Source organism: Semicossyphus pulcher, unplaced genomic scaffold (genome assembly GCF_022749685.1).
Source record: "Semicossyphus pulcher isolate SPU_LCO1_2020_fin unplaced genomic scaffold, fSemPul1.0.p SCAF_19, whole genome shotgun sequence".
NCBI lineage: Eukaryota > Metazoa > Chordata > Actinopteri > Labriformes > Labridae > Semicossyphus > Semicossyphus pulcher.
In genome coordinates, this window is record NW_027211692.1 from 1,247,501 (window position 1) to 1,270,975 (window position 23,475).

The following is a 23,475-nucleotide window of genomic DNA, read 5'->3' on the forward strand; positions in this document are numbered from 1 at the left end:
GGAGTGTTTCAAACAACAATATCACGTCAGTCATGTTTATTTAATCGTGGGGAGAAAAAATCGTGATGGTGATTAATATTTGATTCAAAGTGCAGCCGTACAATCTGACAGAATCCTGTAACTTCACATGCCGGCTGTCAGACTCATCGTGACAGAGAGGTGACTGCAGCTGCAGCCGTTTAGAACAGTTACTCTCAATGACGGCAAAAATAAATAGATATTAGAACAAAGTTCAGGTCACAGCATCCTCTGTAGTAAATCTACATGAAGTTTAACTGAAGTTTAGCTCTCTGTGATTGGCTGCTGGAGCTGTGAAGGAAACATGATGAAGTCAAGTGTGGATGAGACCAATTAGCTTTGAAGAGCTCGTTACATAATCCAATTAAGCGCAGAGGAGAGGATGAGTCACTGACAACAAACATGGAGTCATCTTCATCTTCACGCAGTGTGACGGAGACAAAGTGTCTGTCTTTCTTTACAAACTGTTTCAAACTTTGTTCAGTCACACAGGACTTTATTTAACTTCTCAATATGTTTCAGACCAACATTAATAAGCAGCAGGTTATTAAAGGAGTCGAGCTCAGACCTGGGATCAGTTCTCTGTGCGCTGAGATCAGACGTGAGGCGATGAGTGGATCACGTGTCAGACGCTGTTGATTCCTGCAGGCTGAGGCAGCGCGTCCTCCCTCCGAGCTGACGGCAGAGCAGGCTGACTTCACGAGGATCCTCTGCTGCTGGAAACACGCAGCGAGCGTTCAAATGTTTTTATGTAACCTGCAACAGGAAGTCTGCAGAGCGTCTCCTTATTTTATTAAACACGCTCTTTAAAAGGTCCCTGCTTTGCATAAACACACGACAGGAGAGCACAGTGTCAGGAGCTGGCTCTGGTTTGAACGATCAGCTTTAACACAATATAAAAGTGGGAATGTTGAAGGAGTCTCGGGCCTATCGATCGGATTCAAACTGTATTTGTACAGCACCAAATCATAACCAAAGAGCAGGTCTCGAGCGCACTGTGTGTTCTATAAGAGGGTGCTGTTTGTGAATAAAACTTTATGACTCATATTTAAAGCTCCTTTCTTTGATGCTGTGTGTGTGATAGCGCCCCCTGTGGACAGAGCGGTACGTCTCCTCTCTGTGCTGATCCTGTCCTGTGTTTTGTGATGAGAAATCTCCTCCTGCTTTCTTTGAGCAGACGTACCGCTCGCTGTGACTCGTTGTGCCTCTGCAGCGTGTAACATTCACTATAAATACTTAAAGAAGTAATCAGTCGCCTTCCTGATGCTCTGACTGTGTTTGCAGCTCGCACAGAGACATCAGGATTCATCATTCATCTGTTTCATAACCAGATAAAACCTCGATCCATTCACGTCTTTGTGTTAGCCTGCTAGCTTACTGTTAGTGCCGTAGCTAACCCTGCATTCATGTGCAGTGTGTCCCAACCCGAGGGCTGCAGCCACAGCGGCGCGTCGAAGGCTGTCCCAATTCGAGGGCTCCTTCAGATGCGTCCTCTGTTTCCCGGCCCGCGAAGGATCCATTGGGTGCATCCTTCACGGCCCAACGTATCCCAAGATGCATTGCGTGCCAATTCAAGCGAAATGGTGGAATTTTACACGGCCGAGGAAAACACATGAAAAAGTTTTTTGTTTCAACTCAGTCTCATAGCCGCGTTACACGTTTAAGAAAAGGAAAGGGCCCTTGAAACAAATTGTTTTTAAAATAGTAGGTTAACTTACTCCATGTTAGTTATGCTAGCCAGTTAGCCCAGTAGCTACCTGTTGCTAGGCGACAGGAGCGGCGTTTGATGACACATGAGTAGACCAGACCGTCTCATTTCAGTTCGGCTTTAACGTCTATGCAGGATATGAGTGGAGCGTCCTCCGTGGACCGCCGCCCTCGAAGGCTGCAGCCCGTGGATCGAGACTCAGGACAAGAAAAGAGAACGATTTCACTAAAGGGGGAAAAATCATGTGAATAATGAAAAACAACCTCAGACGTTTCAAAGTTACATTTCGGGTGGAATCTAAGAAACTTCTTCCTGATGTAATTTGTCAGCTGCCACAGAGAAAATCTCATTTTGGGGGGAAATAGCAATGTGTGACATGACGGTCGCTACATGCTTTGTTTACACAGACACACACGGACACACACGGACACACGGACACACGGACACACACGGACACACACGGACACACGGACACACACGGACACACACGGACACACGGACACACACGGACACACGGACACACGGACACACGGACACACACGGACACACACGGACACACACGGACACACGGACACACGGACACACACGGACACACACGGACACACGGACACACGGACACACACGGACACACACGGACACACGGACACACACGGACACACAGACACACACGGACACACACAGACACACACGGACACACACAGACACACACAGACACACACAGACACACACAGACACACACGGACACACACAGACACACACGGACACACACAGACACACACAGACACACACAGACACACACAGACACACGGACACACACACAGACACACACAGACACACACAGACATACGGACACACACAGACACACGGACACACACACGGACACACACACGGACACACACAGACACACACGGACACACACAGACACACACACGGACACACACAGACACACACGGACACACACGGACACACACAGACACACACAGACACACGGACACACACGGACACACACACGGACACACGGACACACACGGACACACACACGGACACACGGACACACACGGACACACACACGGACACACGGACACACACACGGACACACGGACACACACGGACACACACAGACACACACGGACACACACGGACACACACACGGACACACACAGACACACACAGACACACACAGACACACACAGACACACGGACACACACACGGACACACACACGGACACACACGGACACACACGGACACACACAGACACACAGACACACGGACACACACGGACACACAGACACACACAGACACACACGGACACACACAGACACACACAGACACACACGGACACACACGGACACACACAGACACACAGACACACGGACACACACGGACACACAGACACACACAGACACACACGGACACACACAGACACACACACGGACACACACAGACACACACAGACACACACAGACACACACACGGACACACACAGACACACACACAGACACACACACGGACACACACAGACACACGGACACACGGACACACGGACACACACAGACACACACAGACACACACACGGACACACACAGACACACACAGACACACACAGACACACACACGGACACACACAGACACACACACAGACACACACAGACACACACAGACACACACACGGACACACACAGACACACACAGACACACGGACACATGGACACACACGGACACACACGGACACACACAGACACACACAGACACACACAGACACACGGACACACGGACACACAGACACACACACAGACACACACAGACACACACACGGACACACGGACACACACAGACACACACAGACACACACACGGACACACGGACACACACAGACACACACAGACACACACACGGACACACACAGACACACACAGACACACACACAGACACACACAGCGTACGTGAAGGCTGGTAAACTGAAAAGCCCTCGACTGGACGGAGAACATTTTTGTGACGTCGTTTTAACAAGTTTGGACGAGAATTAATTGTGGACGTCGCTTCGAAGTGACAAAAGGAAACAGGACCAACGTCTGATCAACCTGAACTGGATCCAGTGAAACCAGCTGTCAGAAGCACACGGCCCTGAGGTTCAGCAGTGTGTGTGTGAGTGTGTGTCAGTGTGTGTCAGTGTGTGTGTGAGTGTGATGAAGTGAAGGTAGAGTGGTCTGATGTGGGAGCAACATGAAACATCAGGCAGAATATTTTTAGGATCTTCTTCCACACCTCCATCTCCGTCTCTCCATCACTCTCTCTCCTCTGTCTGACTGCTGCTCTCTCGCCCGCTGACGGCTGCTCTCTTTTTTCTCTCTCACCGCTCTCTCTCTCTCTCTCTCAGCCTCTCATCACATTCAGCAGCTCTCAGCCTGCGAGGAGGAGGAGGAGGAGGAGGAGGAGGAGAAGCAGTAGAGTAAAACAGAGCAGAGTCGCTGTGCTGGATTCTCTCTCTGTGGGATTATTCTAACTTCTCCGGTTCCTCGTCTCTGTCTCTGCTTCTCCAACTCTTCCTGCGTTTCTGATCGCTGCGTTTCTCTGAAAGTTGTCGAGCTGATGTTGAAGATGGACGACGCAAACCGAACATCCTGAGAGGCGAGAAGAAGCTGCAGCAGCGCTCGCGCTTTGAATCACCGCTGACGCTCGTACATCGAGAGAACGCAGCAGCTCCTGCAGACATGTGGAAGAGGGAAACCCATCAATTACCCAGCATGCATTTTGTGCTGTTCGTCGTCATTAAAACAAGATGAAGGTTTCAACTTGAGCTCAACCACCTGGAAACACCGACTGATGTATTTGTGGTCATCGTTTGTTTTTCGCTAATGAGCCTCAAACTTTGGACGCTTCCTCGACCGTTTGATCGTCAGGAAAAGTTGTGCAGCACAAATTACCCAAAGACAGGATGATGGATCATTCCTCCTCACAGTTAATCATGCTTCAACTGAAGAAACTGTCTGGAGGAGAATCTAAAGTTTCTAGTGTTAAGTTTTTATTCGTCATGGCTGAAGCGTTGTCGCCCCCTCTGGTGTAAAGAAGAACTGCAGGATGCTGACGGGTCTGATTTCTCTCTCATCTGAAAACATCTGGAGGAAATGACGACTACGAAGAAACTTCAAACACTTTCTCACAGTCTGACGCTCTTATTGATTGTTCAGGTGTCTCTCAGAAAGTTGGACATGTGAGTATCAGGAGCCGGCTGCTTCTCAAAGTGGACCTGAAGTGTTTTTAATCATGGAACGACTTTAAGCTTCAAGACGAGGAGACTTTTAGACACTCTGTGGATTCTACCCTTTAGACATGGCGCCAGATTCGGACTACTAAGCGAGCGTCCTCACACGTACAAGACACAGCAGGAGCAGATATTTTAACCTTGGTGGCTCCGCCCACCTCTCGGGGAGATGGCGGCGGCCATCGCCAGCTCCCTGATCCGACAGAAGCGTCAGGCCCGAGAGTCCAACAGCGACAAGGTCGCCACCAACAAGAGACGCTCGAGTCCGAGTAAAGACCCGCGCTCGCTGTGTGAGAGACACATCTTCAGCGTCTTCAGCAAAGTCCGCTTCTGCAGCGGGAAGAAAAGACCCGTACGACGGAAACCAGGTGGGTCCACAGGGTCAGGGACCGGAAAAGTCCCAAATCCTCCTACTCGGTACATCCTGCAGCAGGGAAACAGGCTGTAATGGCTGCAACATAATCCTTGATGGGTCAAAGGTCGTCCACTAAAAGTTCTTGTTGTTTCCACTGACAGGCTCAGATTGTTCTTCTAAGTGTGTGACAACATGACAGAAAGGATCCCTACAGAGATAGACCTTTTTGTTACAGAGGAAGATGATTGTTTTAACCACACACAGACGTTACATCGCTCTCTGCACACACACCAGACTCCATTCAGAAAAACACTGATTTAACAGAACACAGGAGCTGCGGGTCTGCTGCTGCTTCAATTGATTATTTAGTTTGAGTTGTTGTGTGACTTTGTTGTTTTAATTGGTTTGTTGGGATCCTACAAAATGTCTGTTTAACACACACTAACATAAAAAACGTCTCTGGGCAGCAGTAGAGCAGCAGCCCGTGCACTCGACCGCTCTTCTAGAGAACTGAAGAGAAAATACTGAACCGTTGCACCAAGAAGAGACGCACGACTTGTGTCTAATCCTTTAGTTTAGGACCAAATACAGAACTTGTGACGTCTGCTGTTCTTTTGAGTTAAACCATGTTTATTCTGAGCATGTAGTTCTCTCGCCCTGATTACTGAGTCCACATGCAGACTGTGGGCTTTTACAGCGGCTTCTTCAGTATCGTCTGCTGAAATGCAGCCAGCAGTTGTCTAAAACATTACATAATTTTCATCAGTGACTTTAAATATTTAATGCAGTTAAAAAAGAAACACGCAGAGTGGTGCAGGCTTCTCCTGTGATGAAGTCAGAGCAGACCTTTCTCGACCGTTTCCTCCTGCGGGATAAAAAGCTAAAAGTCGCCCTGAGCTGGAGCGTCCTGAGGAGACGCGTGACTCCTCGGGGTTCAGGAGGAGATGCAGCGAGTCGGACCGCTGGACGCATTTCAACATTTACACATTTATGAGCTGCGTCTCTCGTTAGCCGACTTCCCGCTGCTGCAAAGCGCTTCATGTTTTCTTGGCAACACAACAAACAGCTTGTTAAAGGAAGTGTTACACAGCGCTCTGCTTGATCAGCTCGTCCACCGTTTACATCCAGAGACTTGTTTAACTTCTGCAGCTTCTCAGGCAGGAGTGTGAGAGAACTCAGGAGGCTGCAGAGACATCTTAAAGAAGTCTGTGCAGCTGCTGAGTCACGTCAACCTCAGCACTTTGTCTGCATTCACGTTTTAACGTCAGTGATGCTGAAACACAGCTGGCTGCTGAATCGTAAGAACACTGCCATCAGGAGTCTCGCTCTGAGATGACGAAGACGAAGGCACAGGAAGGCCTTCTACCTGTGTGATCCTTGTGTTCAGAACAGTGAGAAGAACTACAAATTAGTTTGAAGTCATTTAAGTGTCCTATACTCCTCTGGTGCGGGTGTGAAGTGGGCGCGGTTCAGCCGGGATATTTATGCAATGACTTCTGTGAACCATCATGAAACAGTCACATGGCGGCTGGTTCGCTTTTCACACCCAGAGTTAGTGTTTTCATCCCGTGAGCAGCAGGTGATGATCAGGTGCGTGTTCCTCACAGCTCCTCCTCACACACTGTGACTCACTGATACATTTAACCTCAGAAGAAAAGCTCGTGTTCATTGAATCAATCATAATTATAGCTCGCAGATGTTTGATGTCAGAGGATTCAAAGTTTCCATCAACATCAAACCTCCAGATGTTTAGACCTGAAATCATCTCCGTTTACTGATTATACATAACAGTCTGTACACGCAGGACCGCACTTTAGTACCAGATGTGTTCTGGTTTCTATTTGTAGTTCGAGTAGTATTGACCAATCACGTATCAGCAGGCTGCGGCGTATGCAGGAAAAACAGTCTGTGTGGAGAGCAACAGCAGGCAGAACGTAATCTGCCGTGACGTCCTGACTCCCGTCATTGCATCTGATGATGGTTTATGTTTTATTTATCTGCTGCAAGTTCAGCTAACAATCTGTTCTAGATTAAAAATCAATGTAAGGCATATTAGCTCGATGCTTTGTCGTGAAAGCCGATCAGTGTTCAGATTTCCCGACTTCCTCGAATGCATCATAAATGATGGCTCCGCCCTCCGTCTCATCTTAAAGTAGTTTTCCTCTCCTCTTGAGGACAGACCTGGCAAAGCGTGACGGAGGAGGAAGTCTGGGCAGGAAGTCGTTTATCGCTAACCGCTGGCTGGTCCTCGTTGCCAGAGGATACGTCACACGAGATGAAGCTGCACCGCTACACTCGTTTGTTATCAAAGAAACGACTCTGTTAGCCTTAGCCTCTCGGATAAGGTGCAAACTCTGCCTCACGTTTGGGGTTATGCGGTGAATAAAGGCACTGAGGTTGAGAGGAGTGTTAAAAAGATGATGATTAGCAGCGACAGGTGTGATGCTTTTTGAGTCGCTGGTGGATATTTCAGAGTTTTCAGAAAAATCAGAGTTTGTAAAAATAAACATTATTGTGGCGCTACACAACAGTTTGGTTGAAAGTCGTCTTCTCTGGTGTCAGGTGTTTCAGTTTCACCTCTGTGCGTCCGGTACAAAGAGAGGTTCAGTGTGTGTTTAGCCTAGCTTAGCATAAAGACTGGAAGCAGGGGGAAAGTGTTAGCATGGCTCCTTTTTTACTTGTGACAAAGTCCAGATTTTATGATGTGATGATTCAACTTCAAGTACAAAATTTAATTTGTTTTGATTCTATCTGGACACTTCCGTCTGTCCGTCTGCCTGTCTGCCTGTCAGTCTGTCAGTCTGTCTGCCTGTCTGCCTGTCTGCCTGTCTGCCTGCCTGTCTGTCTGTCAGTGTGGAGTTAAGTAGCACAGCAGCCTGCTCCACATTAGCCTCTCTGTATTTGGGTCTATTTCTGCCCGAGATGAGTCCTTCTGGCCCACATCGTCATCTGGAGCACTTCATCTCTTAGCTTCCTCCTGATCACACCTTCACACCTTCACAGAGGAAGGTTCACTCACCGCTGCCCTGCTCAAGGGCACTGACAGGATGAGTGGCTGCAGATGGATGCATGTGATGCTGTACGAGTGTGTGTGTGTGTGTGTGTGTGGACTGTAATAAGAAGACCCCTTTACCTTCATGCACATACTTACTTTCATTTTCTTTGAAGGACTTTAATGATGTCATTTCCTGTTTATGTTAGAGGAGGGAGTCTCCAGGTCAGAGCAACAAAGATGGAAAACATGGACTTAATGTTTTGTTGTCGTTTTAGCCAGACGTGACCATATTTGGACGAGAGGGTGGAGCTTGAGAAGATGAAGGGGTTAGCATACAAGTTGTTATCATAGCTATCCAGTCTATGCCCAAGGCTAATTCATTAGCTTGCTGATTAGCTACCATAGACTGTATAAATGATGGACACCGTGATGTCACCCATTGGTTTATCCACTGCATATATGAAGTCTCGAGTTTGGGATTTGGACGCCACCATGTTGGTTTTCTGGAGCCAGAAGTGACCATATTTGGCTGAGAGGGCGGAGCTGTAGAGGAGCGAGGCTATCAAAGCTAAACTTATCAAACCTGTGGCTGATCCTTTAGCTGGTGAATGAGCTAGTTTCACTCCACAGAGGAGATTCTGTTTGTGGTGGTGACTGACTACAGCTCCAATTTCCTCGCCCAAATATGGTCACTTCTGGCTTCAAAAAAACAATCAGGCAACGGCCAAAATCCCAAACCTGAGGATAAAGTTTGTTTAAAACCAGTAAGTGACGTCACCGTGGTTACATACATTGTTTGTAGACTCTATGGATCGAAGCTGCAAAAGATCGAGGTTGGAGGATAAGTGCTGTGTTGTTTTATTCTACGATGAGACGATGTTAGACGAGATGTTGAAGGATGAGATGAGAGAAGCAGCTAAGAGGGGGTGTGATTAAAATAATTTCAGGTCAGAAAACCTGAAATAAAATTAGAGGAGAAAAGAAAAGAGATAAAATTAAAGATGAGAGGAGAGACGACGATCACACAAAATGAGATGAGTTTAAATTAGAAGAAATAAAATGAGAGGATGTGACAAAATTAGATCAAAGCAGGTTTGAGTTTAGAGAAAGGAGAGGACGTGTGTTAAAACAAGGTGACAGCAGGTACACAAACAGTACAAGCAGGAGTGTGTGTGGTACAGTGAGCATGAAAAGTGAGCTGATGGAGGAAGAAGTGAGCGAGGTGAAGAGGTCCAAACACTGAATAATGAACGAGCCCAAAGTGAGTTCAGATGCTGCTGTGGAATCAAACTACCTGCTGTCATGTTCAAACTGTGTCTGTGTGCTGTAATAATCTTATACCTGTGTGTGTGTGTGTGTGTGTGTGTGTGTGTGTGTGTGTGTGTTTCAGAGCCACAGCTGAAGGGCATCGTGACGCGTCTCTTCAGTGAGCAGGGTTTCTTCCTGCAGATGCAGCCTGATGGAACCATCAGCGGAAACAAAGACGAGAACAGTGACAACAGTGAGTCTCTGCTGCTCCACGGAGCTCTGACATGACGACATGTCAATAACACGGCCGACAACACGTTTAGCAAAACGCTCGACATGTTCAACAACACGTTCAGCAACACGCCCGACAACATGTCCCAAAACACGCCCAACACATGTTCAGCAACACTTTCAGCAGCTGGCTCGACCACACAGCTGACAACACATCTGTCATCACGTTTGACAACAGGCTCAAGGACACATTTTCTGACAACAAAGAATAACATAAAAACACTTAGCTAAGGGATAGCATAAAAACACTTAGCTAAGGGATAGCATAAAAACACTTAGCTAAAGAATAGCATAAAAACACTTAGCTAAGGGATAGTATAAAAACACTTAGCTAAGGGATAGCATAAAAACACTTAGCTAAAGAATAGTATAAAAACACTTAGCTAAGGGATAGCATAAAAACACTTAGCTAAGGGATAGCATAAAAACACTTAGCTAAAGAATAGTATAAAAACACTTAGCTAAGGGATAGCATAAAAACACTTAGCTAAGGGATAGCATAAAAACACTTAGCTAAGGGATAGTATAAAAACACTTAGCTAAAGAATAGCATAAAAACACTTAGCTAAGGGATAGCATAAAAACACTTAGCTAAGGGATAGCATAAAAACACTTAGCTAAAGAATAGCATAAAAACACTTAGCTAAGGGATAGCATAAAAACACATAGCTAAGGGATAGCATAAAAACACTTAGCTAAGGGATAGCATAAAAACACTTAGCTATGGGATAGCATACAAACACTTAGCTATGGGATAGCATACAAACACTTAGCTAAAGGATAGCATAAAAACACTTAGCTAAGGGATAGCATAAAAACACTTAGCTATGGGATAGCATACAAACACTTAGCTAAAGGATAGCATAAAAACACTTAGCTAAAGGATAGCTAAAGGATAGCATAAAAACACTTAGCTAAGGGATAGCATACAAACACTTAGCTAAAGGATAGCATAAAACAACTTAGCTAAGGGATAGCATAAAACAATTTAGCTAAGGGATAGTATAAAAACACTTAGCTAAGGGATAGCATAAAAACACTTAGCTAAAGAATAGCATAAAACAACTTAGCTAAGGGATAGCATAAAACAACTTAGCTATGGGATAGCATAAAACAATTTAGCTAAGGGATAGTATAAAAACACTTAGCTAAAGGATAGCATAAAACAACTTAGCTAAAGGATAGCATAAAACAACTTAGCTAAGGGATAGCATAAAACAACTTAGCTAAAGGATAGCATAAAACAACTTAGCTAAGGGATAGCATAAAACAACTTAGCTAAGGGATAGCATAAATGATGAAATAGTCTGCTAAAAGTGTTGATCAGTTTTTATTTATTAAATATTCATTTAACTTTTTTAGTTAAAGTGATGAATTGTCAAACGTTTTCTGCGTCTAGCTTCCTAAACGTGATGATTTGCAGTCACTTTGCATTCTGGGAAACTGTGATGAGCAGTTGTATGATTAATTTGAAGACTAAACGATCAATCGATGAGGGTAATAACGGTTGCTACTGTAAGCTCTGTCAGCTCGTCGGTGGTTAAAATGGATGACGCTGTGCTACCAGCTGATGAACTGAGAGGAAGACACTGAATAAAAGACAGATACGGGGGTGGGGGGAGGTGGGGAAGTGATGGGAGGTGATTTAATCCTCGGGGACACAGAGCTGCAGTGTGGGTGAGGATGAGGAGGAGGAGGTGGAGGAGGAAGAGGCCTGTGGCAATGGCTGCTGTTAATCCTCCTTTATTTAACTCAGAGACGGAGATGATCTGAGAGAGAGAGAGAGGGGGAATCCAAAACATCTCCTCCTCCTCCTCCTCCTCCTCCTCCTCCTCCTCTCCGTGTCCTCCTTTTGCTTCTGTCTTTAAAAGCAGCAGCAGAATCTGTAATCCTGAGCTCATCCGGCCGGTACACAGATCCACGGCTCAGTACTGTCGTTACAGGGGACATGAGATCCATCGAAATGTGTCGATATGTGCAAACATTCATATCATCATATTTAAGATATGCCTTTATTTTGAGATTCCCATGGCACGTCTGTGTCACGGTCTCCATCCAGCCCCAGGTAGATAACAGCCAGTTAAAACGCAGACGTTTCCTGACCTCGTTTACGCATTCTGCAGTCAGATGCTTCCTGGTTTGAAACGCTGCGACAGAAAATGGGATTTACAAAATGTTTCTATGGGAACTCTGATATTTTGGGAAACAAATGACTAATAGGAACAACATGTTTAGAATTACTCGAGTAGATGTGTTCATCCTGCAGCAGTGAAACAGGCTGTAACGGCTGCAACATAATCCTTGATGGGTCAAAGGTCGTCCACTAAAAGTTCTTGTTGTTTCCACTGAAAGGCTCAGATTGTTGTTCTAAGTGTCAATTTCAAGCCCAAACTTTAAGCTAACTATTGCAACCATAAATCCAATAATTATGGCTAAAAATGGCAACATTTATCCAATGCTTTTAGCTAATACACTTTAGCCATTACTTGTAACATTTCACCATTCATCCAGTTCTTTGGCACAACCATTTCACACTTTTATTTAATACTTTTACTCCTTTTTGTGGACTGGGTTTGATGGACACAGGTGTAGAATGAGGATGAATTCACTGTTTTCAACTGTTTGTTTCAACATTTTAAAGGATAAATGTGTTCAAATTTGCTCCGTCATGAATTATTTTTTGGTGTAAAGGCACATTTGACTTCATCTACCTCATCAGTAACGATAACTCTCTCTCTCTCCCCGTCTCTCTCCCCGTCTCTCGCCCTGCAGCTCTGTTTAACCTGATCCCAGTGGGTTTGAGGGTTGTGGCCATGCAGGGAGTGAAGGCTGGACTGTACGTGGCCATGAACGCAGAGGGATTCCTCTATACATCAGTAAGAAAACCTGTCTGTCATTTTAACTCAGCCTTGTTTTGTTTCCTCTCATCACTCAGCATCTTGACAGGATCTCAGGCTGCGTGCGGAAATATAAAGTCTGATACATTTTTAGGATCCTGTGAACATTTAAGTGAAACATTTGACCCTGTCTCTGACTCACAGTTCTTAAATGGATGGATTGTTTCTTACGCAATGAACTGAAAATAATCGACTTATTTTTAGCCGTTTATAAACACCAGATAATCACACTCTCATGCTGACCTGATTACAACAAAGAACATTGATCTGAAATGTAGCTTAGCTAGGCTAACTCAAACACAGACATGTACGCATGTGTGTTTTTTTAATGACCATATTTGGCAGAGGAGTTAGCAAACACCAGCTAATGTTAGCACTCACTTCACAGTAAGTTCAGTATTACGTTTGATGCTGATTTTGGCTCACTGAAAACAAGCAATAATCAAAATGAACGCTGAACAAGACACAACAAGACATGTCAATCACAGGTAGTCCCGCCCTAACCCCTCCCCTCTTCCTGGACTGTGTGACTCTCAATGGGAGCATCAGTGACTAAATGAACATCATGCTGTGTTGAAGAAGACTTGAAACTAGAGACTGAGACCATAAACTCATCAGGAACATGTTTACTGAGGGAATAAATCAGGAGAGGAGGAGGAGCATGTTCTCATAGACTTCTATAGAATCAACTTGTGGAGTCGCCCCCTGCTGGACGTTAGAAAGGATGCAGGTTTAAGGGCGTGAAACATAAGCTGTGTCCCAATCCACGGGCTGCAGCCTTCGAAGGAGGCGGTCCACGGAGGATGCTCCATTCACAGCCTGTGAAGACGTTAAAGTCGAACTAAAATGAGACGGTCTGGTCTACCCTTGTGTCACCAAATGTTGCTGCTGTCGCCTAGCAACAGGTAGCTAGCACACTAACTAGCTGGCAAAACTAACGTTGCCTAAGTTAACCTATTGTTTTAAGGGTAATTTGTTTCAGGGGCCCTTTCCTTTTCTTAAACATGTGTAACACAGCTGTTGGATTGAGTTGTTCCTCGGCCGTGTAAAAGTCCGCAATTTCGTTTGAATTGGTGCGCGATGCATCTTGGGATACGGTGGGCCGCGAAGGATGCACCCGATGGATCCTTCATGGTGTTTGTCGGCTGCATCCGAAGGAGCCTTTGAATTGGGACAGCCTTCGACGCGCTGCTGTGATGCTATCGGCCTTCAAATACGGCCTTCAGAGGCTGCAGCCGCTGGACTGGGACACAGCTATAGACTTGCACATGGTAACTGCCTGCTCTAAATATCGGAGCGGCCCTGTTTTAACTTCCTCCATCTTTGTTTAGCTCGCTGTAAAAAAGTAACTCCAGTCATAACGTTGCTGCTGAACAAAGAGCTCTGTGTTCCACAAAACCTTGAAAGCCAGTTTAGAAGACAGAATAATATTTAATAAGGACAATACCTGACAGGACAGGCCTGATGAGCCTGCAGTGTCGAGCGCAGCTACAGTTGTTGCATTGCTGCTCCGCCTCAGTGAGTCCATCCAGCATCTATAATTCATGTCTGCTCCTTCCATAAAACTTTAAAACGCAATTCTTCAGTCGCTGTGTGCACAGCATAAGAAACAAGATGGAGGGATGGAGGAGGAGAGATGATGGGAGTGATGATACAGAAGATAAGTGCAAACAGAAAGCTGTGCAGGTCGTGTGACAGGAAATCCTCCTGTTATTCCAGGATAGTAGCCCCCCCGTCTGTAGCCCTGTAGTCACAGCAGATTAAAGGAAGTCTTAAATATCTGTTTTTATAGGGACACCAATTTGTAGTCGTTACATAACAAGTGAAATCAGATATAAACATACTATAGTTCCTTAAATCCCAGCTTTTAGTTCAAACATGGAGTGTGACCAGCTGCGTGTTTCTATGGTCTGTAGCATAAATGATGATCCTCCTTCTAACGACATCCTGGCATCAATGTTTGCTGCTCATTGGAAACTAATCTGGTTTCTAGTGAGGAGCCGCGATGAACGAACGCCCCGTCGTGACACAACATCGAACCAACCACCCTGACCCTGACCGGCAGAACAGTGGGCAAATCACCGCTCGCTGAAGAGGGTGTATGATCGCAGGCAGCGGTGTGTGCTGCCTGTGGGCTACACACGTGTTCAGGTGGGCATGCACTGATAGGCCGGCGAATACTGGCGCATGATTGGAGGAGTGCAGTACCCATAAAGTCCAGTAGAGGGCGGAGCCTGTGTGAGGGAAGACAACTTTTTTCACTTCTGGATCTCCAGCAGTTTTCACTTTGTGTCCCTGCTCAAACCTTCGTCCTCGTGTCTCTTGCTTCTCTACCTGCACATGCTACAGTAACATGCTAGTCAGGGCTGCTGATGGCTAATTGCTTCAATACAAGAAAGTGTCTAAGAATGGCATGTCATCCGCTACCAATTTACAATACCTAAATCTCCTCAGCTTCAGTGAGACATAAAGTAAGAGAAGCTAGTAATGCAGATGATTAGCTTGGCTAACACTAAACGTCGTACGGGCATGGAGGAAGAACACGCCGGGAGAAGAACATGCTCAGCAACGTGCGCTAAAGTTGTCCATCACTCATTTTACTTTTAACCTATTAAAAATTAAAAAAAGCAGTTTCACATTAAAATAAATGTTTCTAAGGCGTTCTTTGGTGGAAACAGAACTTTAGCTACCGCTAACGTTAGCCTAGCTCGTTTCAGATTAGGATTCCAGCTTTGTTTATTGTCAACACATTTTTTAACAGATGAATTACCCGAAGTTTCCTCCTCTCCCAACTAACTCACTGATTACATCCAGTAAAACGAGTGTGTAAAGCAGCATAATGATTTTTTAACATTAGCCTAGCTTGTTTCTCTGATAACTTCAGACCTGGATGAGTACAACCTTTCATCCTTCTAACAGAGTTAAAACGGCTCTTGAGATTTGACTTGAAACCGCAAGAAATGGAAATGTTGAAATGTTCCTCCAAACCGGCCGACTACTCCTTACGTACTGACACCAGGTGGACATATAAACCTGTGATCCAACATCATAATCCAGGTAAGGTGTCCACATCTGCAGCACATTAGAACAAGACGCAGGTGGACAATGCGGGCAGCACTTTGCAGCGTCCTCTCAGGTCGGGGTAGAGATACATGAGACTGTGGTTTTGTTTCAGAGGGAACAACAGTTATATAAAAACATGACAGCATCACTTTCTTCCCCTCACAGACCACGAGCTGCTCCGCACAGTCTGTTAAAGTAAAGTTGTGAGTGTGCTGGGAGGCCCCGCTGTCTAAACACTGTTTATCTGAGTGATCACATGTCCTGATGTGTGATGCAGGCCGCCTGCTGGGAGGAAAGAAACTGTTTTCATCATCCATTCCCTCTGTTTCCTCCCCCCTCCTCTCCCCTCGTCATCTCTGTCCTCCCCCTGAAGCGCTCTCTGTTCTCCCTCCTCGCTCCTCTTTTCACTCTTCTCCTGGTTTGTGTTTCGTTTCTGTGTTTGGCTCGTCCTCTCACTGTGTGCAGCTCCTACATGTTTGTGTCGCAGTAATGATTACAGAACCTGCAGCTCTATAAAGAAATAAGACGATAAAAATGTCCTGTTTGTTTTTCTGTAATTCAGCCAAAGAATTTGCTTTCATGTTAAAGATGCATCCAAAACCTCGCTGTGTCTGTGGACGGCCACATTTAGGATACGCTGCAGGAGACAGAACAGAATCATTACAAGTGACAATATCAGGAAACAACAATAAACAACAACAAGCAGAAAAAGACCCAAAAACTTAAAGCATGAAGCTGACATTAACTTGTTGTTTCTGATGTTAGAAAACATTGAATGAGGGTTAAATGTCAGAACAGGTTTCTGCATCGTGTCGGTTTGTTCTGCTCTGATTGACTTTCCTCTTCTCCTCCTTGACCACCTGTTTTATCCTCAGGGCGCACACACACACACACACACACACCTGTTATACCTGGAGGGAGCTGAAATGTGCTAAATTTACATGAATCCGTCCCAGCACAGTTCAGTTTAACCTGAACTGTTCATATTGAAGAACTTCTTAAAGAGCTTACGACCACACGTTTAGTCGTCATCACGTCCATATTGAAGTTCCATTAACAGGTAGTTCTGGTGTTTTTAAACCTGGGCACTATTGTGACATATTTTTGGCATCTAAATGACTTAAAGGTACATAAAGTGTGTGAATGTCTCCAGTAGATGTGTTCAGCCTGCAGCAGTGAAACAGGCTGTAACGGCTGCAACATAATCCTTGATGGGTCAAAGGTCGTCCACTAAAAGTTCTTGTTGTTTCCACTGACAGGCTCAGATTGTTATTCTAAGTGTGTGACAACATGACAGAAAGGATCCCTACAGAGATAGACCTTTTTGTTACAGAGGAAGATGATTGTTTTAACCACACACAGACGTTACAGCGCTCTCTGCAGACACACCAGACTCCATTCATAAAATCACTAATTCACCTCACAGGACACAGGAGCTGCTGGCTGATTTGTTAGTTTATTTGTTTTTTGTCCATGGGTGACTTTGGTGTTTTAAATAGTATGTTTAGCTGCTTCTACCCTCCGTTCCTCTTTCAAGGTCAGTAAACTCTAACTCTGTGTGTGTGTGTGTGTGTGTGTGTGTGTGTGTGTCAGGATGTGTTCACAGCAGAGTGTAAGTTCAAAGAGTCGGTGTTTGAGAACTACTACGTCATCTACTCGTCCACGCTGTACCGACAGCACGAGTCGGGCCGGGCCTGGTTCCTGGGCCTCAACAAGGACGGAGTCATCATGAAGGGCAACCGAGTGAAGAAGACCAAGCCCTGCTCGCACTTTGTCCCCAGACCCATCGAAGGTGAGGCACGCACACACACACACACACACACACGCACGCACGCACGCACGCACACACGCACGCACACACACACACACACACACACACACACACACACACACACACACACACACACACACACACAGAGCCTTCAGCACACAGACTGATCAGGAGTGGATCAGGATATTTCATTAGTAAAAGTTCATCTCTTAGCTGCATCATTGCACACAGAGAAATCCAGGATCAACGACATTACAGCCTGAGCCGAATTATCCGCAGAGGTCTCCTTCTCTCATACACAAACAGGCGAGTGACTAAAACTGATGAATAAATAAAATAAAGCAGTTTAAATTTTAAATCTGTGTTTTTTTCAAAGCACTTTGGTGGGGCTGGGAGCCGAGCTGCCGCTTACTTGAGCTCACGACAGATCTAAAACCCTTCATGACGCTGTGATGCTCAGAACTTACTGTTGGAAGTGTTTGAAGTCATAAACTACACCAGCGTCTTTCAGGTGAAACACGAGACAAATGTGCGAGTTAGAAACAAAACAAATACATTAAATATATTTAAAGTTAGAATTTTGAACCCTAAGTTACTAATGTAACTCTGGTTCTGTGAGTTATTGAGAGTTCGGACAGAGCAGTCTGTAAAGAGCACACAGACACAAAAATGCTTCTACAAAGAAAATAAAACAATTAAAAATCAATAAATCACTTAATGATTGAGTAACAAACCAAAGAAAACATATATTAATAAACTAACTGTGGAAAGTGGAAAGATTTACGGACGTTCGGTCAGAAATCAGAACATCTTTTAGCCAATATTGTGATCATTCTGAATGAACCGTGAGTGAAGGGAAAGTTTATAGATCATAAATAAAGACACCTGAGTGTCAGAGGTGACTCGGTCCTCTGCAGGTGTGATGTCCCGCAGGTGAAGAAGAAGAAGAGCGGGGAGGTGAAGCAGGTCGTCCTGCAGGTCAGGGTGGAGCTCTAATATCACAGATGGAGGTTTAACAGGAAACATGAGGCTGCGTCTCTGCTTTCAGCCGCTCTGCCTCCCCCTCCTCCCCCACCTTCATTTAAAAATACCTGACAACTATCACCTCCCTCCCTCCCTCCGTCCATCCCTCCCTCCATCCTCCTCTTCCTCCACGTCCTTCCACCTCACTCCTCTTCATCTCTCCTTCATTCTCTCTTGCCCTCTTCTTCTACCTTATTTATGTTCTCCTTCCTTTTTATTTTTGTAGCTGTTCTGGCAACACAAATATCCTTTTGAAGATAATAAACTCTTGTTTTTCTCCCCCCTCCTCCCCTTCCTCCCCCTCCTCCCCCTCCTCCCCTCCCGCAGTCTGTATGTATAAGGAGCCGTCGCTGCACGAGCTCGAGGAGAAGCTGCTCAAGGAGTCCTCACGGAGCCCGACGCTGAACAGCGGGGAGCGAGCGAGGAGCCGGGAGGCCCTGCAGGAGCAGCAGGAGGACTGCACAGAGCAGGACGGATCATAGCCTGCAGCGCCCCCGCAGGCCGAGGAGGAGGAGGAGAACTCCCATTTTAACACTCCCTCTGTTCAGCAACAACCACACCGACGACAACAACCGCCACGACGACAACGACGGCGACAACAACGAAAACAAAGAAAAAAAGAAGCTAAAAAAAAACGGGAAAATCTTCTTGCTCATGTTGAAATATTTTAAATCTAACGGGGGAGGGCGAGGGGGGAGGGGCCTGTTTGAAAATGATCCGGACGTTGATGATGATGATTTACATTTTATGCAAAAAGCCCTGCTGGTACGGCCCGGAGGCTAGCACACCTACTCTTCATCGCTTCTTCGTAATCATCATCATCACTGCTGTCACCGTGATGACAAACGTGTTCGAGCGCCGAGAACTCTGAAGCTTTAAGCCATGTAGAAACTTCACCTTTCATTTCTGATGAATGCAAAAACTCTCGCACTTTGACACGCCGCGCTTCTTCTTCTTCTTCTTCTTCTTCCTCCGTGTTGTTCTGTCCAATCAGAGAGAAGAGTTCTTATGTTCTTCAGCTGACACATCTCGTTTGTTCCTCTCGGGTTTTGGGGTCGGGGTGACGTCGGGTTCTGGTGTAGACACTGCCGATAAAGAGCTTCAGAGGGAAGAGTTTGGACAGACTTCCTGTTGTGTTCGGACCGGTTCGCGGATGACCGGACTGAGATTTTAGATCCTGAAGGTTTCTAGAAGCTTCCAGTTTCTACAGGAGCATGCTGGTGTTACTGCAGATCACATGAAGTTCACAGTCCTGCCTTTTACAAATCATCGTCACGTTTTACGCTGATTTCCTTCCTTTCACACAGAAACTGCTTTCACTGACGTCCTGTGACGATAACGATCACAGACAGAATCAGTGGAGGAGAGATATCACAGGTGGAGGTTAGCTTTCTGAACAAGCCGAAACACACAAATACTGCATTTAAAAAAATATATATATATCATCTCATCACAAAGCTAAACATAATAATATTAATCAGACAATATAAAAAGAGTGTTTTTAAGCTGAAACAGATGCCGTTACTCTTTCAGCCCTGGGTCTTGTCTGCAGGCTGTGCCCTAAAGCTGTGTGAAGATTAAAGAAGCGGTCAATCTGTGCTCATCCAAACAAATAATACAAACTTGCATTCTTAGTTTCCAGCTAGTTGAAGGTTTTAAACCTGAAAAAAATGCATAATGATTCTCCCAACATCCTTAAACCAAACTCCACTTAAAAAACAAGCATTTTAAAACACTTCCTGGAGAAGGAGGGGAAATAAACCGAGCTGTGTGAACCTCCAGGTGATGTCATGAACACAGACGGCGGTTGGTTTCCCGACGTATCTGGACGGACACATATTTGCCTATTTAATGCAAATAAACCCAAACGATGTTGCGGTCAATCTCTTGAAAGTAACACGAGGCAAAGATTTGCTTCACTGCATGAAACCACAACAAGCTTAAATTCACAGAGCAGCCTGAGAGGCGAAACCCAGGGCAACAAAGGCAGAAGGCTAAAAGAATTTGATCTTCTCTTAGTCGCAGAATCTGTGATGTCTGAGGGTCCATGAACACACCAACATTCATCACAAGATGTGATGAAAATAAAATCATAAAATCTCTGAGTTCGCGGACATGAAAAAAATCTGTTTAAGGAAGTGTCTCGGTGTGAACGGGATGATGTGCAGGCATGTGAAGTACAAAGAACTGCAGAGCACACAGACCGAAAATGTCCTCCTGGTTCTGTCTCCGTGCTGCGTTCAGGGTCGATCAGAGGAAAAGTTTTGTGTTTGGAGAAGTTGCAGGCAGAAATATTGCATGATGTATGTTCCAAAAGACGGCCCGCAGCCGTTTGGGGTTTAAATGATTGATGGAGACACGAACAGCCGTGTTGTGTAACTCTGAACCGGTCTGAACCAGCTGGGGGGTCCACTCTGTTACGGCTCGGTGTGTGTGACCCGGTGTGTGAGCCGGTGTGTGATCCCGTGTGTGATCCCGTGTGTGATCTGATGACGTCACAGTCTGCTGGCTGTTGATTACTGACACACAGCATGTATTCGCGCCTCACTCTGAACTTTGAACACGTATGTTTTGTTTTCACCACAGCAGACTCGACTTGTTGTGATGCTGTCGGCCTCGCTGAGCTCTGATTGGTGCACTTATAAAAATGGGCGGGCTGATTTAAACAGTGATGTATCAGTGTCTCCAGCTTCGTGATTGGTTCTTTTTGTCACGGCCGATTGTAAAGGTTTTGGGGGATTTATATGATTTTAATTTAGAGCCCACAGTGAGGGAGGGGGGAGTGACAGCGGCATGTCATCGACGCTGCAGCTGATAATTATAATTATAAAAACAAACAAGTGTTGTTCTTTAAATCTCCACATGAAACAAAATTGAGGTTTGGGTTTAATCAGGTTTTTTTGGTCGTTGATTTTTGGCCTAAACATTGTATTTCCTGTTCCTGTGGTGCAATCAGGACGTGCTCTGCCCCTAAAGGTGTGTTCAGACCAAAAGAAAGTTTTAACATTCAAACCAAACCCCATTCAAAAAAAGAGCATTTTAAAGCAGTTTTTTTGTTGTCTTGCAGACCGACCTGACAAAGCATGACCTCAGCCTCTTCACAAACCTGCCTCCTGATGTAGTTCTCTCAGCATCCTCTCAGCCTGTTTATTGTCATTAAATCTCAGTAACATCTGTTTGTTGTGGCTTCATAGCGCTGTAGTGAGACAGATCTCAGCCCACCTGTGACTTGCTAGATACAGTGAAACTGCCACTCAGCGGAGACAGATGGACGGGCGCTCCACAGCTGAAACAGAACGCCGGTAGTTGGTGTCCATCAGAGAAATCCTGGTACTGATCCGAGCTAACAGCTCATCACACTGGGCACTGGTCAGCCTGAAGGAGCTGGAAGCAGCAGGAGAGTTCATCAGACACAGCTCAGGAGGAGGAGGGGAGGTTAACCAGCTGTGTGAGAGGACAGGGGATGATGGAGTTTGGTTTTCAGACATATGTGGAAGGAGAATATTTGGACATTTTCTTTGCTTTTGGTCTGAACACAGTTGAAGCTGCAGTCAGAGAGGACGACGATGACTTGAGAGAAAGTAGTGAAAGTAAAAACCTCACTCTTGCTAAAACTTTTACAGCTCCTTCGTGTTTCCTCCTGGGTGCACGGTCAGGCTTCATGCAGCTTTAATTTATTTAAGTCTCTTATTCTCTATAGTCTCCACGTTTGACTGGAAGCTTTCAGGGAGGTTCGGATAAAAGGTGTGTCAGGGTGTCGTCTTCGTCCTCTCCTGGTCACACTTCCTGCTCCTGCGTGTTGTGTTCAGGTGTCGGCTGATGAGAGGATTCAGTAGCATCTCTAACACTGCCCTGCTTCGTTTGGACGAAAAGCACTGCCCTCAAAGCTGTCTGACTCCGTCTGAGCGTCGCCATCGACATGATTTTCTTCCTTTAAGCCGTCTACTTTTACTTCTTCTACAGAGAGCATCCAGCAGACAGCGCTGTGGTCCTGTAAAAGGTGTTAAAATAACAAACTCATCCATCGGATATTTTTTAGAGTGAGACGTTCAGACGGCGTCGCTGCACTGCCCTCTGCGACCTTCACTTCTTTCCTCCCTTTAGTCGCCTCAGTCGTTACTGACCGGGTTTCCCAAAAACATCTTCACCGTTTCCTCGTTTACAAATCAACAAGTCGACCTCCACTTCCTGTGTTTCATACTCTGCCCTTTCAAAATAAGAAACACCCATCCCTCTTCCTCTGAAAGTTGTATCACTGCCTTCGTTTTTCTCAGCAGGAGAAAATTTAAAACATTTTTAATATCAGATATTTGAAAAATCGTTTGTGCCATAACTTTTACTTTCAGCGCGGATGTTAAATTTCAGGATTTCAGGAAGAAAAAATGTCTTCCAAAATAAAATGCTGAAATATTTTCTTTGTTTAAGAGCAAATCGATAAATCTGATAATTAGTTTGGTCTTTGAATGCAGCAGAGATTAAATCCATGAACAAATGATTTTTGGGAAACTCAGTCGCCTCCCATCAGCCGACACAGGAAATACAAAGCCACGCATTCTTTCAAAATAAAACATTTCTGCATAACGACATAGAATGATCAGGAGGATGTGACGCATGCTCTGTTGTCAGACACGCTGCTGCTTCTGCCGCCATTTTGGATTCAGTTAAAATGATGAAACGAGAGGCGGGGTCAGGGTGGGCGGGGTCGTAAAGGTCAGCCCAGGTTTTTTTTACTATTTTGTTTGTATTTTATTTTTGTATTGAGTTCAAATGGACTGACTGAAGGACTGATGGAGGGAAGGAACCAATCACAATCCACCGCACTGCCTCCGAGAAAGTCTTCCAG

General features: G+C 45.5%; 1 protein-coding gene across 3 annotated transcripts in view; it reads left to right on the plus strand.

Moving 5' to 3' along the window:
• LOC138596799 (fibroblast growth factor 12-like) overlaps positions 1-23,475 on the plus strand; it is a 50,272-nt gene extending 26,797 nt beyond the window's left edge. Inside the window, exons 1-6 of one of the 3 annotated variants that reach the window (XM_069668163.1) lie at positions 5,159-5,357; positions 9,730-9,840; positions 12,651-12,754; positions 17,432-17,630; positions 18,576-18,578; positions 18,960-23,475. In XM_069668163.1, the coding sequence (XP_069524264.1) occupies positions 5,159-5,357; positions 9,730-9,840; positions 12,651-12,754; positions 17,432-17,630; positions 18,576-18,578; positions 18,960-19,114 (771 nt within the window). In that variant the 3' untranslated portion in view covers positions 19,115-23,475. Of the gene's footprint in view, positions 1-5,158; positions 5,358-9,729; positions 9,841-12,650; positions 12,755-17,431; positions 17,631-18,575; positions 18,579-18,959 lie in introns of those variants that run through there. The other 2 variants (XM_069668162.1, XM_069668164.1) reach the window with 2 other exon arrangements.